This window comes from Mustela nigripes, chromosome X (genome assembly GCF_022355385.1).
Source record: "Mustela nigripes isolate SB6536 chromosome X, MUSNIG.SB6536, whole genome shotgun sequence".
Lineage (NCBI taxonomy): Eukaryota > Metazoa > Chordata > Mammalia > Carnivora > Mustelidae > Mustela > Mustela nigripes.
In genome coordinates this window covers 114,353,019-114,368,466 of record NC_081575.1, presented here as the reverse complement: position 1 = coordinate 114,368,466, position 15,448 = coordinate 114,353,019, and the positions used below count along the sequence as shown (strand labels likewise).

General features: G+C 44.8%; 1 protein-coding gene across 7 annotated transcripts in view; it reads left to right on the top strand.

The window, feature by feature from the left end:
- Nucleotides 1-9,602, top strand: part of OFD1 (OFD1 centriole and centriolar satellite protein) — a 45,867-nt gene extending 36,265 nt beyond the window's left edge. For all 7 annotated transcript variants that reach the window (XM_059384754.1, XM_059384753.1, XM_059384756.1 and 4 more), the window contains 6 exons: nt 1,771-1,871; nt 2,869-2,979; nt 5,691-5,848; nt 8,167-8,313; nt 9,106-9,173; nt 9,462-9,602. In XM_059384754.1, coding sequence (XP_059240737.1) covers nt 1,771-1,871; nt 2,869-2,979; nt 5,691-5,848; nt 8,167-8,313; nt 9,106-9,173; nt 9,462-9,504 — 628 coding nt within the window. In that variant the 3' untranslated portion in view covers nt 9,505-9,602. The remainder of the gene's footprint in view (nt 1-1,770; nt 1,872-2,868; nt 2,980-5,690; nt 5,849-8,166; nt 8,314-9,105; nt 9,174-9,461) is intronic.
- The last annotated feature ends 5,846 nt before the right edge of the window (nt 9,603-15,448 follow it).

Below are 15,448 nucleotides of genomic sequence, written 5' to 3'. Positions count from 1 at the left end.
GGTGTAAGGAAGTGGTCTAGTTCCGTTGTTTTGCATGTAGCTAGCTGTCCAGTTGTCCCAAGACCATTTGTTGGAGAGACGGTCCTTTCCCCACTGTGTATTCTTACCTCCTTTGTTGTTAATTGACCGTATTAGTGTGGGTTTCTTCTGGGCTCTCTGTTCTGTTCCCATTGATCTATGTGTCTGGTTTTGTGCCAGTACCATACTGTTGTGATTATTACAGCTTTGTAGTATATCTTGAAATCTGGGCTTGTGCTACCTCCTGCTTTGTTTTTCCTCGAGATTGCTTTGGCTGTTTGGGGATCTTTTGTGGTCCCGTACACATTTTAGTATTACTATTTGTTCTGGCTCTGATTGCACTGAATTTGTCAATTGCTTTGGGTAGCAGGGACATTTTAACATTATTATTTCTTCCAATCCGTGAGCATGGAATATCTTGCCATTTGTGTCATCTTCAATTTCTTCCATCAGTGTTTTACAGCTTTCAGAGTACAGGTCTTTCAGCTCCTTAGTTAATTTTTTTTTTTTTTTTTTTAAGATTTACTTATTTATTTATTTATTTGACAGACCAAGATCACAAGTAGGCAGAGAGGTAGGCAGAGGCAGGGAGGGGGATGGAACCAGGGAGCCCGATGCGGGGCTCCACCCAGGACCCTGAGATCATGACCTGAGTCGAAGGCAGAGGCTTTAACCCGCTGAGCCACCCCAGGCACCCCTCCTTAGTTAAGTTTATTTCTAGGTGTTATTTTTTGGTGCAATTGTAAATGAAATTGATTTCTTAATTTCTCTTTCTGCTACTTTGTTATTATTATGTGGAAATGCAGCCCATTTCTGGGTATGAATTTTCTAGCCGTGACTTCCCTGAATCCATGCATTTTAATAGTTTTTCGGTGGAGTCTTTAGGATTTTTTATGTTTAGAATCATGTCATCTGCAGATGGTGGCAGTTTGGTTCTTTCTTTCCAATATGGATGCCTCATATTTCTTGTCCGATGGCTGTGGCTAGGACTTTCAGTACTGTGTTGAATAAAAGTGGCAAGGGTAGACATCTTGTCTCGTTCCTGATCGCATAAGGTTCCAGTTTGTAGATCATTGAAATAAATTCCAGGCAGTGGGTCCTGGGGTGCGATTGGTGAAGCAGGAGGCAGTGGGTGTGTTGAGGAGCTGAGCAGTGGGTTGCCCAGTCTGGGATTTGAGTCATAGGGAGGTGCCTGGTCCCCATGGCTGGAGACGCTGGATCCTTAATTCTGGGCTCCGATCTGGGCTTCTGTGTATGGACTCCGTTACACTGTGCAGAGTTGAAAACGGTCACATGTGCCTGTTAAAATCCTAATGCCTGTAATGGTGTTCTATATCATTCTTTGTTGTAATAAAGCCAGGAAGAAAGCTGAGTTAGGGCCCTTTGACACACGTGGGCTTGTAGTATAACCTCTTCAGCTGATCTGTGCTGAGGGTGTGCAGAATCTGGGTTTCTCAAAAATGCTTTCTTGTTCTTGAGAAAGTTAACTCGTCATAGGAGCACTGTGGTAATGGTGGTAGTGCCTGTCTCACGGCATGTGGTGGCCGTGAAGGGTCACCAAGCCAGCAGCTTAGAGGGACGCCTGGTGCGCGGAAGGTTTCCCCGGCAGCCTAGCTCTTATTCTCCGAGAGCCCAGGAACAACTGCTTTCCGAAAGCATTTTCTCGAGTCCCAAAGGGTTTTCATTGCCCTGTGCTCTTGGGTTTTACATTCCTACGACTTGACGCTCTTGACTTTTATTCTTCCATTCTAGTCTTTGTCAAAGACGAGTGGAGCTTCAAGACAAAAGTGAATTTTCAAATCCGGCCAACCTCCCTCGGAAGGACAATGAGGAATTTGAATCCTCTTTCGAATGTAAGTTCTAATATGAGTACTGGTTTTTATAAGCTCAAAATGGAGAAAGCTTAATTTTGGTGAAACATACTCATTGTCATGAAGAGCAGAGCAGTTACAGATTATGACATTTTTGTTTTGTGATAAAACCACAAATACAGATATATTGCCCCATCTTTACATCACGAAGATTTTCAGGGCTCTGCATTCTGAGTTCCATTAAGCATTTCAGGGTAGCTTACAATGTCAGAGTTGGAGCTGAGCCTGTAAGTGAATCCTTAACTCAGTTTACCGAGTTTGGGATTGCCTCAGATTTAAAGTGAATTTTACGAATTCTTTTTTCCCTTCTATGGAACATGAGTATGCCGTTACTTTTATTGGTCCCATTGACTGCCTAAGATTTAGAAAGCCCGTTTTTAAAATTCAAGAATGGAGGTAAAATAATATAAGCTTGTGAGTCTGGAATTGGTATCCTGGCTGTGACCATGCCCCAGAGCCCAGTGCGGAAGGGTAAGTGGGACAGAGCCGTAGCACGGCTCATGCCAGCGGTTCTTTCCAGCTTGGCAGTCTTTATATTTCTGCGTAACCTGCCATTTTGCTTCATGGCCTCATGGCCGGTGTGCAAGTATCAGGTTTTGAACATTTAAATGATAAGGCTTAGTAAGCTTTTCAAAATCCTTGTGACCAAGTTTGTTAAATCACTGATCTCAAGTAGAATTCAAGTGATTTATCCACAAGCCAGGTGAATTCTTTCCCTTGGTAGATATTACTATTAGGGAACCAATGAGATTTTATAAAGGAATCTAATTCTTGAAGCAGGACAACACTGGGAGAAGTGAGTACCATGGTCAGGCGGCTCCAATGCAAACTTCTAGAGTTCTCTAGGCAAAGAGCTGGCCCTGTTGCTTGGGCCAAAACTGGAGCGCTTCACCGTGAGTTCTCCCTACACTGCGCTATGCTCCCTTCTCCTGCCGTCGCTGTGGAGGACTCACGGGGCGCTTGTTTGCACCTCGTGTAGATGCAGGGAGTGCAGCGAGGCAGTTTGAAGCGGATGGTCTCCATCCCGCCGGCGACATGCCTCACATGGATGCCACCGCGGCCACCGGACCTGTGTCCTGTCACTCCCCGAGTAAGTTTTCCTCTGTTTTAACGAACAAAGTAGATTAACGAATTCGTAGTGCTGAATCATACTGTTTTCTCTTCCACTGTGCCTTAAGAAAGTAGGACAAGCAAAACCTTGATATATTTCAGTCTGCAGAAAAGCTGGTGACGAGGCAGGGAAACTGGCCATGAGGTTTGTCTTGCCAGACCCACCCCCTGTCTTTCCTCATGCCCCCTCCAGCTGACCTACTCCCTCCCCAGCGTGGAGGAAAGGTGTAGTGGGGAGCTTGGGGCTTTGCTTCCAGGGCTCAGCCAACCGTCAGGTCCTTTTCTCCTTGGACCGAAGTGTTGAAGCTTCAAAGTTGAAAGGAAATGCCTCAAGTAAAACTGGCTACTGGTCCTTTCCAAACACGGGGAGATCATCCTCCCTAAAACCTCCGCAGAACCTGTTACAACCAGTTTCTTGGTTTGAGACACGGCTGGGAATGTGAGCAGTCGCTGACGGAGGCATGAGACTTGGAAAGGGTTGATTTTTGCCAGTTCCAGAGTAAATGATGCTAGAGATTCATTCAGCCTTTTCTCTACTGGGAAGTTTCCTCATGGCTGGGCAGACAGCAGTGTACCAGCCTAGGCCCCTGCTTCCTGGAGCTTCTAGTAGGAGAGTCGGGCAGTCGTCAGGCCATCGAGGACCTCCTGTGGGATAGATATGGATAGGGACAGTGGCACCGAATGCAGGTCTGATGGGCAGGCATTTGGCCAAGATCTGAGTGAGGAGGGAAGAAAAGGGCATAGAGTAAGGGAAAGCAGCTGAGCAGACAGGTGTCCGGTTTCTGACACACAGCATAGAGGATAGTAAGTGGCTTTTTAAATGACTGTTAAGTAGTGTGGTTATGTTGCAGTCATTGAGAAAGTCTCTTACATTGTTGTTTGACTTCTTTATCTGGAGTGCATAGGGAGACGCAAAGGCCCCAGGCTCAATACCTTTGTGCCAGTGGGACCGCTTCTTTTCTTTGTTCTTCAGGTCCAGGATGGTTTCATTGTGCCTGGGCAGCTACAAAGTGCACCTCCCAGGGAAGAAGCAGCCCTTTGCATCTGTTTAAATTAGCTCGCAAACAGCACTCTCATTCTGGGGTTGCTGCTCCGTGTGGGAGCCTGGCCCATCGGGGAGTAACCCTCGCCCCCCAGCAGGCAGGAGGCTGCGTCACTGCTTAGGGAAGTGGTCGGCACCTCCTCCGCTCTTAGAATTTCATGACCAGGATTAAGAGAGTTCTGTTGTTCTGTCCTATTAGTAAAGCTAACTTTTTGCTAGTGACTTAGGACAGGGCATGACCGTGAGGTTTGAAGTCCCATGGTGAACCTGTGCGCTTGCCGTTGCTTAGCATTGCTGGGGAAGGTTGAGGTTAGAGGCCAGGGCTGGAGGACGTCAGCACAGTCCTCCGTGGGCTTGAGGTTGAATTCAGCATGTGAGGCATGGGGGCCTGTGTTGCAAGCTGAGGGAACAAACGACGAAAATACGGTCCTTGGCCGGAAGGAACACAAGTAGAGAAGATCGATGCCTGTGGGTTGGGACAAGGCAGGTACAAAGTACGTGTGCATATGGTGCTGGAGGAGCCAGGTGCGACTTTAGGAGTAAGGAGGACCTCACCCAGGAGGTGGCTTCTAAGTGGGGGCTTGCGTAGCAGGTAAGGTTGTGGGGGAGGGAGGGAGCACCTCGGTTAAGGAGGCCGTGAAAGCAAGGGCGTGGCATGAGGCCAGCGCGGCTGTGCTCAGCGGACAGTGGGCGTGCGGCTCCATGGATGGCAGGTCTCGAACGTGAAGGTTACGGTGATAGAGGAAGTCTGGAAAGAAGAAGGCAGATTGTCAGCCTGAACCGCTATGGGTTTGGACTCCCCCAGAGCAGAGAGTGTGCGGAGCAGACCCAGGAAGTGACCCGCGCTCACAGTGGTGAAGGTGGGTTGCCTGCAGGCAGAGGGACCAGCGTCGTGGAGAGCACCAACTAGGTGGTGGCAGCGCCCCGCAGTGCAGCAGGAGGAAGGGCCTGTGAGCCCTGCTGGCCGAGTGGACATAGCACGGGAAAAGCGTGATGAAGGAGGCGTGCTCTGTGATCAAGCGTGGTTCCGGAACCCTCCGCAGGAATGAGGAGTCCAGGAAGGAAGCCAGGGCTGTGGGATCTCCAAGTGTTGATGGCGGGAAGCCTGTTAGAAGCCAGGGCATGAGGAAACAGAGAGGTCGGGCCTGGAGAAGGAGGTGTGGGAAGGGTTGGGGATCAGCCTGGAGGAGGTGGCAGTGAGCTGACTCTGGCGGGGGCGTGGGTAGAGCGGCAGGAGAGATGGGATGCCTGCGCGGGAGCGAGGGGAGAGCTGGGGGGTGCTGGGGAGGAGAAGAGGGGCTAACGGCTAACTCGGAGTCCTGTAGCTGGGGGCAGGCTCCTAACCAGAGGCACGGCTTGCCTTGGGAAGAGTGGAAGTGAGCAAGGGGCATAGGGAGCTGTGACTGGGGGGGCGTGGGAGGCGGTTAGGGTCCTCATGTGAAGGGTGGCCGGTCTTCGTCTTGGCAAAGTAAAAGGCAGGTGCGGGGCTAGGAGTGGGTTTGGGCGCTTGAAGATGGAGCAGGCCAGGAGTCCATGAGAAACCACGCAGAGTCTTCCTGAGCCTTGGCAAGGGCCCCTGCAAAGCAGCCGTGTGTATAGTTGAAAAATCCGGTGCCCGAAACTACGTACCCTTTTTTCTGTCCCGTTAGGCGTGGATCAGAAACAAATGGGAGAACAGAAGGAAGAAGAAAAACTGTGGGCAGAGCACATGAGAGAACGCAGGCAGAGAGAAGAGAGAAGGCAGAGTGAGCGGCAGGAAGCTTTAGGAAGGGAACGAAGAGAACTGGAGAAACTGGATCAAGAGCGGGTAATGCTAAGTGCACACAAATTCTCTGTGCGGCTTTTCCTCCGGTGGGCCTCCTGTAAGTACTTTGCTCCCAGGGACACGAGTCCTTCATGTGTCCCGAAGTCTTAAGAGTGACAGCTAACTTTGGTTTGGGATTTCTTCTACCTTACATGATTACAGTGTTACTGACTACGTTCCCTACGCAGTGCTCCAGATTGCTGTGACTTACGCTTTCTATGACTGGAAGTTTGTACCTCTTAATCCCCTTTATCTATTTCCCCCACCCCCTACCCCCCTCCTCCCTGGCAACCACCAGTTTGTTGTCTGTATTTGAGTTTGGGTGTTTTGGGTTTGTTGTTTCTTTGTTCATTTGTTTTGTTCTCTAGATTCCACGCATAAGTGAAATCACATGGTCTTTGTGTCTGACTTATTTCACTCAGCCTAATAGTCTCTGGGTCCCTCGTGTTGTCACAGATGGCAAGACCCCATCCTTTTCCTTTCTGTGGCTGAGCACTGGTTCATCGCGTGCACAACCCCTCTCCACCCACACCCCCATGCGCGGACACTGGGCTGCTTCCCTCTCTTGGCCGTTGTGTCTAATGCTGCAGTAGACATCGGGGTGCGTGTGTCTTTTCAGATGACTGTTTTCGTTTTCTTTGGGTAAATATTCAGTAGTGGAATTACTGGATCATAGGGTAATTCTGTTTTCAGTACTATGAGGAACCTCCATACTGTTTCCGCAGCGGCTGCACCCATTTGCGTGCCCACCAGCAGGGCCACACAAGAGTTCCTCTTTTCTCCACACCCTCACCAACAGTTGCTGTCGATTGTTTCTTTGGCTATAGCCGTTCTGACAGGTGAGGTGAGAGCTCACTGTGGGTTTGGATTTGCATTTCCCTGGTGATGATGTTGGGCATCTCTTCGTGTGTCAGTTGGCCATCTGGATGTCGTCTTCGGAGAAACGTCTATTCAGGCCCTCTGCCCGCTTTTTAATTGGATCGTTTAGGTTTTTTGGTGCTGTGTAAGTTTTTTATATATTTTGGGTATTAACCCCTCATTGCATATGTCGTTTGCAAATATCTTCTCCCATTCAGTTTGTTTGTTTTCGTTCTGTTGATGGTTTCCTTCACTGTGCTGAAGCTTTTTATCTTGATGTGGTGCCAGTAGGTTTTTGTTTGTGTTTGGTTTTTGTTGTTGTTGTTTTGGGGGGGGGGTCCTTTGCTTTTGTTGCCCTTGCCTCAGAAGACATATCTAGAAAGATGTTGCTAAGGCCAATGTCAGAGAAGTTACTGCTGGTGCTCTCTTGTAGGATTTCTGTGGTTTCGGGTTGCACATTTAGGTCTTTCATCCATTTTGAGCTTATTTTTGTTTAAGGAAGTAGCCCGGTTTTCCCAGCATCACTTACTGAAGACACTGTCTTTTCCCTGTTACATATTCTTGCCTCCTTTGTTGTAGTCAGTTGACCATATAAGCATGGGTGTACTTCTGGGCTCTCTATTCTCTTCCAGGGATCTGTCTGTTTTTGTGCCTGTACCATACTGTTTGGATTACTATAGCTTTGGTAGTATATCTTGAAATCTGGCATTGTGATACCTCCAGCTTTGTTCTTTTTCAAGATGGCTTTGGCTATTTGGGTCTTTTGAGGTTCCATACAAATTTTAGTTATTACTAAATTTAATATTAAAAGCCCGCGGTAGGCATCCCGGTCTTCTTTGCTCAAGAGCACTGAGAAAGCCTGTGTGTAACATAGACCTTAGGAGTTCAGCAGTAATGGGGAGCTTTTGCAAGCTCATTCTTAAGCATTCTCATCTGGTCCTGGAAACAAGCTGTAAAGAAGGTGGGCTTGGCTTTGCTCTAGGTCTTCCCTTTTTAAATGGGTTTTAAAGAAGACCTTCAACGTCAGCTAGCTGGAACTAGGGTAACCCTGCGGAGGTGACTGCTGGTCAGCAGTGGCTTTCAGGGGCATCCCTGCTCTCCTCCTTCCTCTGGTTCTCTTCTGGCCTTCTCGGTCCTGCTTCTGGTCCCAGGCACATGGGTTACTCTGGCCACTTCATATACCTGCTGAGTCTTACCAGAATTGATCTTCCCTATGGATGTTCCTTGGACTCCTGGTTCATCTGGCGTAAAGCACAGGACACTTGAGGCGAATTAATGCCTTCCTTCATTGAGATGACCTGTTTGCCCCCCTTTGATAGCAGTGACTTCAACTAAAAAAACAGTTCTTTGGTATGCAGGTTGTACTTACAGGACCAAGATTATATTACTGTGTCCTTTTAAACACTTATAGGTTGTTTTAATGTTTTTATGTATTTCCTGTGTTGGCACCTGTAATTCCACAGAGGATGATTGAAGAGTCCTTGAAGATTGAAATGGAAAAAGAAATCAGGGTTGAGGAAATGAAAGGCCAGTCCGTTTGTGGTGAAAATCCTTTGGAGAAATACCTGAAAATTATTCAGCAGGATCAAGACCAGGAGACGGCAGAAAAGGTGCTAATGCTGTGGACCGGCCTTCTGTGATGGGGGCTGCCAAGATGCTTTGGTTTGTTCCAAAACTGTACGACCCAGATCTGCCTTCTCCATTGGAGCCAGAAAGGTGGAAGTGTAGAAAATCCACAGTTCAGATAGAGCCCTGAGTCTTTTTGATACATGAGACTCTTGACAAAATTTCCTTGCTTTGCTTGGGTGAAGATTGGCATATTTTATAAAAGTTTAGGATGTCTGTCATTTTAAGAACAAGAACACAATGAAGGTCTGTTCGTGAACAATGGATGCCTGAGGACTGTCCGAAGCCCTGGTGGTTTACTTCTGTCTCACCGTGGGTGTCGAGAATGGGCACCAGATGGGGTTTTTGGTTTTTTTTTAATTTTTTATTTTTTATAAACATATATTTTTATCCCCAGGGGTACAGGTCTGTGAATCACCAGGTTTACACACTTCACAGCACTCACCAAAGCACATACCCTCCCCAATGTCCATAATCCCACCCCCTTCTCCCAAACCCCCTCCCCCCAGCAACCCTCAGTTTGTTTTGTGAGATTAAGAGTCACTTATGGTTTGTTTCCCTCCCAATCCCATCTTGTTTCATTTATTCTTCTCGTACCCACTTAAGCCCAGATGGGGTTTTTTTGATGTGCTTGCTGAATTTCATGTTTAAAAGTCACCTCTTTCTTAGACTTTTGAATTGCATCTATTTCTCAGATTAGTCCTGAGAGAAATCAGAGTGTTGAATAAGATTGATACATAAGTAATTTCAGAATTCTTTTTCCCTCTTTGTGTCAGAGTTCAAAGAGAGTTGGCAGAGAAGCCTCGGAAGTGGACACGCTGCCTTCTAGCGACAAAGACGAAAGGTATGGTTTCCTCAGTGTGGTGTTCCTACATAAACAATCACGTTGCCGGTGTGTCGGCCAAGGGGAACGTTCAGATACTTGAGTCTCCCTGTGAGAAATTAGTGAAACAATCAAAATTAAGGACTTCAAAAAGATAAATCTGTTTTATTTTTTAATTTTTGAAATTGCTTCTGAGAGAACTTTTAAACGAGGATGGAAACCCTACAAAGAATGTGAACATTTTAAGGATCCCTGAATAAACTTGACAATTTAATAAATTAAAATTGTTTTTATCTTTCCCTAATTTAGTTTCACGGGCTTTTCTCACGAAGAAACAGATGACTTTTGGTAACCATGTTTGCTGTCCAGCATCTTACCCATGTAACTAAAGGCCTATGAATTCTTTGTAACAAGACAAAATTTTCAATAAAAATTGTATGTGTAATCCTATGATTTTGTTTTTCATAATTTTGTTTGGTTTCATGGTATATAAACCAGAAATCATCTAGTCAAGTAACACCTCTTTAGAATTTTTCCTTTCAGGCTTTGCATGACCCTAGACTGGGGTTTTTTTTCCTCCCCATTTTTGTCATAGGTTATATTTATTTGAAAACCTCTTGGTCAAGTTCCAGGCCTATATTTTGGAAGTTTCAGCTGCGTTCCTTTCCTCTTCAGAGTTGGGCTAGCCACTGTCCAATAGGAGTTTCATCTTCCCCAACACTCTCCGTCTGATCTGTCCCTGAAAATAAGGATACGGGTCTTTCTATCCCAGGTGTTAGAAATAATACAGTATCCCCTCTGGTCTTTACTTCTCACATCTTTTTCTTGAGAATGAACACAACCCCTTCTTAGATGATGATAAAAAGTAACATTTACTGAGCACTTTCTGTGTATCAGGTACAATTTTAAACCTTTATATGTATTAACTCACTTAATTCTTACATCATCCGTATGAAGCATGTGTATTCTGACCGCCTACAGTTTACAGATGAAGAAACACAAGGCACAGGAGTTTCGTAGCTCCATCGGGGTCTCACAGCCATCAGGTAGCAGAGCCAGGATGTATACACCCCTCCCCCTGCTTGTGCACATGCTCTCGCAAATAAATAAACAGTCTTAAAAAATGTTCAGTTCCTTTGCCCATTTTTTTAATTGTGTTGTGTTTTGCTATTAAGTCATATGAGTTCTTTCTATATTTTGGATATTAACCCTTTATCAGATACATAGTTTGCAAATACTTTTCTTCCACTTGGACAGGTTGCTTTTTCACTTTGTTGATGGTGCCCTTTGTTGTACAGAAGATTTTTAATTTGATGTTTTGTTTTGTTTTGAAGAGTTTGAGAAGAACTGGAGTTGATTCTTTAGGAAGTGTTTAGTAGGATTCACCAGTGAACCCATCTAGTCCGGGCTTTCTTGTGGGGGAGAGTTTTGATCACTGATTTGATCTCCTTACTACTAATTGGCCTCTTCAGATTTTCTTTTCTGTGTGTGCGTATGTGTGTGTACAGATTTTATTCATCTGAGAGAGAGCATGAGCGTGAGCTGCGGGGGGGTATGGCGGGGGGGGGGGCTATGGCAGAGAGAGAGGCAGACTCCCTGCCAAGCAGGGAGCTGGACCTGGGCCTCTATCCCAGGACCCCAGGATCATGACCTGAGCTGAAGGTAGACGGTTAACCGACTGAGCTGCCCAGAGGTCCTGGTCTCTTCAGACTTTTCTTTCATAGTTCAGTTTTGATAAGTTGTAGGTTTGTAGGAGTTTATCCATTTCTGCTAGGTCGTCTAGTTTGTTGGTGTATAATTGCTCATAATAATACTCGTGTGGTATCAGTTGTAATGTTTTCTATCATTTGTACTTTTAGTTGAGTCCTCCCCCCCACCTTGGTTAATGTAGCCCAAGGTTTTGTTTATCTTTTCAAAAAACCAAGCTGTTGGGGCGCCTGGGTGGCTCAGTGGGTTAAAGCCTCTGCCTTCGGCTCAGGTCATGATCCCAGGGTCCTGGGATCGAGCCCCACATTGGGCTCTCTGCTCGGCAGGGAGCCTGCCTCCCCATCTCTCTCTGCCTGCCTCTCTGCCTACTTGTGATCTCTGTCTGTCAAATAAATAAATAAAATCTTTAAAACAAACAAACAAACCAAGCTTTTAGTTCCATTGATCTTTTCTGCTGTTTTTTTAGTCTCTAGTTCATTTATTTCTGCTCTGATCTTTGTATTTCCTTCCTTCTGCTAGTTTTGGGCTTAGTTTTTCTTGTTGTAGTTCCTTGAGGTTTTTTTTTTCCCCCTAAAGATTTTATTTATGTATTTGACTGACAGAAATCACAAGTAGGCAGAGAGGCAGGCAGAGAGAGAGGGGGAAGCAGGCTCCCTGCTGAGCAGAGAGCCCGATGCGGGGCTCGATCCCAGGACCCTGAGATCATGACCGGTGCAGAAGGCAGAGGCTTATACCCAGTGAGCCACCCAGGCGGTCTTTCTCGTTTCTTAGTGTAGGTATTTACTGCTGTCAGCTTCTTTCTTAGAGGAGCATTAGCGGCATCCCATAAAGGTTGGTATATTATATTTCCCTTTTCATTTGTCTCCAGAGATTTTTTATTTCTCTTTCTTTGACCCATTTGTTGGGCAAGAACATGTTGTTTAATTTCTATGTATTTGTGTATTTCCAGCTTTATTCTTATAATTGATTTCTAGTTTTATACGGTTGTGGTTGATACGATTTCAGTCTCCTTAAATTTCTTGACTTATTTTGTGGCCCAACCGTATGATCTATCCTGGAGAATGTTCCGTGCGTGCTTGAGAAGAATGTGTAGTCTGCTCCTGTTGGATGTGTGAAAATTAATAAAGGGAAATCTTACTTAGAATGGCATTGGGAAGCCCTATCGCGGGAGCTTTCCCACACATGAATTTTCTGTCACAGCTTACTTCATTCCTATAACAGAAAAAGTTCACTTGATTGCTCCGGCAGGGGAAGGAAGATTTTCTAGCTCAGCAACAACTTAGCCAATGAGAAACTAAGACAGTAAGTAACCATCAGCACCCTAAATTTCATTCAAAGCAGCCCCTCCCAACTTCCTCCTTTTTCTCTATAAAGTAAGGTTTTTTTTCCCGTTCTTCTGCAGACTCTGCCTATGGTTTGCTTGCGTGTTCTGAATTGCCATTCCTCAGCTATTCCTGAAGAAACTCATTTTACTGGTAAAATAACTTGCTATTTTATTTATAAAGTTCATGTTACTTGGTGCTCAGAAGTGGGATCTGCAGGAGATGAACGCCTGCGGAAGTAACAAGCCTCCGAACTGTGTGTGGTACCCACTCAAGCCCTCTGTGCTCCCTGCTTCTCTGACTCACCTTTTTTCCTTCCTTTGGGTAAATCCCCTCCCAGATTCAAGCTCCCTCCCTTGGTTGAGCTGTCTGACTTTATTTGGCATCTGGTTTGGTTTTTATGAAGGCACCCCCCACCCCAACCTGGTGAGCACTCTTTGGTTTCTGTTAGCCCTCTTTTGGTTCGCTACACCTTCTTGGTAATTGACCCGTCCTGGTCCAAAGGGGGAAACACACGATTCCCGGTGTTTCAGAGCAGCTCTTAGAAAGCAGGGTCCCTTGAAGGTAAGACACTTTAGGGAATCTAAAGGCAAGATGGGTTTGCCCTAGCCCTTGGACCAGGCTCTTGGCCTTTGTGGAAAAATAGGCAAACTTTTGGATAATTTGGAATTTCCATTCTCGGAAACTTTGACTTAGATAAATCCACCTTAAGGGGTACCCTTATAGAGAGAGGATCCCAACCCTCTCAGAGACAATGGGGTGCATTCTTCGGTATGCAGAAGCTTTTGAACAACAAAATGATTTTTTTAAAAACATCTCTGAGAAGGATTCTTAACAGCATGCAAATAGAAGGCAAAGCAAACGTCGGCCATCTAAGCAGGTCACCACCGTTCCTTGATCTGTCTGCCTGAAACCCAGCTTGGATGCAGCCATTCTTTGAGTTTTGTACTTGAGACATGGTTAAGGTTCAGGTTTTTGGTTTTTTATTTTATTATTTAAAAAAGATTTTTATTTATTTGACAGCACAAACAGGGGGAGCAGGAGAGGGAGAAGCAGACTCCCCACTGAGCAGGGTGCCTGATGTGGAGGCTTGATCTGGGGACCCCAGAATCATGACCTGAGCTAAAAGCTGATGCCCAGCCAACTGAGCCACCCAAGTGCCACTGTTTTTATTTTTTTTAAACAAAAGCTCTTAAGTACTCTGTTTGTCTGTTTATGTGTGTCTACATATGTCTGTATTTTTCTATTTACAGGTAGTACTGCCAAAATTAATTTGTAAAGAGCTCCATTTAATTGGCTTAAAGAAAAACAAGTGCATATATAAATTAAGTAAACTAACCCAGATGTCTCTTGGGTTCACATGTTCCCAGATAATTAGTAAATAAAAGCTAATTTGTTGATTTAATGAAGATAAACATGTCTTAGAATTATCAACATTGACTATAATGCAGAAATAGAATTTTTATTCTACCTGGGTTTATTAGTCAGTATTTATGCTGTCTCTATTGCAAAATCTGTCAGCAAGAAAATTTATTTAAATGGTGGCTGGCATTGTCTAATATCTCATGAAGTTTTTGTGAGTGACCTAAACATGTGGGAACAACATGACTAGAAGAAAGAAATGAGGTAAGAGTTTTTAGGTGTAGTAATTATGTTTTTATGGCTTGTGTGGTTGAAAATAGCTTCCCCAGATCTTTTTGGGTAACTTTAAATTTGAGAGTTTTGCTGAGTTAAGTTAAATGATGGAATTTCTTTAGGTATCTGGGTAATTTTTTAAACAAGGTAAAATACTAAAACAGTAATGAACATAGATGATCCACTTTTGGCTTCTTATTACAGAGAAACTAAAGGTATTTGAGTCTATTAGTAAACATACTTTATGCCACTCTGAGAAAGTGTTCTATGAGAAAAACACATGGTTCTAAAAATGATAAAATGTATTTATAAATTTGCTAGTCCGTAATTGCTTACATTTTTGTTTTTGCTATGAATTAAGGATTCTGAGCGTTAAGAATTCTAAATACCTGTAAAAATACAACTGCTAGAAACAATAAGCATGAAAGAAAACAACTATAAATGAAAAGCTTGCAGAGAAAGTAGGTTATGTGTTTTTGGTAAAAGAAGTTATGAGGAATGGACATGTATTTTGTTGAGGAAAATGAAAATGATTTTCTCCTAAAGGAAAGCTGGCGTCTCGGAAAGGGAAAGAAAAGAGCAAAGGGCAAACCGAAGTGGACAAGGGAAGTTGGAGAAGGTTTGTGGAAAAGGGATCTCGGGAAAAGTATTTTATATGTAATCAAGCTGACTAAGATTAAAGTGAATTTATTTAAAAATTAGTTTTAAGGGGAGCCTGAATGGCTTAGTCGGTTAGGCGTCTGCCTTTGGCTCGGGTCATGATCCCAGGGGCCTGGGATCGGGTCCCACGTCGGCTCCCTGCTCTGTGGGGAGCCTGCTTCTCCTCCTCCCTCTGCCTGCCACTTGCCCTGTTTGTGCTCTCTCTCTCTCTCAAATGGATAAATGGAATCTTAGAATTTAAAAAAAAGGAGTTTTAATAAATCAAAAGTATCCTGGTGTTCAGTGGTGGCTCAGTCAGTTTAGTGTTGTACTCTTGGTTTTGGCTCGGGTGTTAATCTCATGGTTCGTGAGATCAGGCCCCGTATAGGTCTCCATGCTCAGTGGGAATCTGCTTGGATCTTCTCTCCCTTTGCCCATTTCCTTGCGCACTTTCTCTCTCTCTCTCTCTCTCTCTCTCTCTCTCTCAAATAAATCTTTTGAAAAATAAAAATCAAAAGTATCCTGGTACATAGTTAACAATTTGTGGGGTTGTTTTTTTTTTTTAAGATTTTATTTATTTATTTGACAGAGATCACAAGTAGGCAGAGAGGCAGGCAGAGAGGGAGGAGGAAGCAGGCTCCCTGCAGAGCAGAGAGCCCAACGTGGGGCTCGAACCTAGGACCCCGGGATCATGACCCAAGCTGAAGGCAGAGGTTTTTAACCCATTGAGCCACCCAGGCGCCCCATTTGTGGGTTTTTGACTGTTAAAAGGAAAAGCTTTCTTAAAATATTCGTCTCTCTCTCTCTTTCTTTTTTATTTATAGTTGACATATAGTATAGTATTGGTTTCAGGAATAGAGTTTAGTGATTCATCACTTTCATATAACACCCAGGGCTCATCCCAACCAGTGCCCTCCTTAATACCCGTCACCCATTTCGCCCATCCCCCTACCAACCTTCCCTCCAGCAACCCTCAGTTTGTTCTCTGTAGTT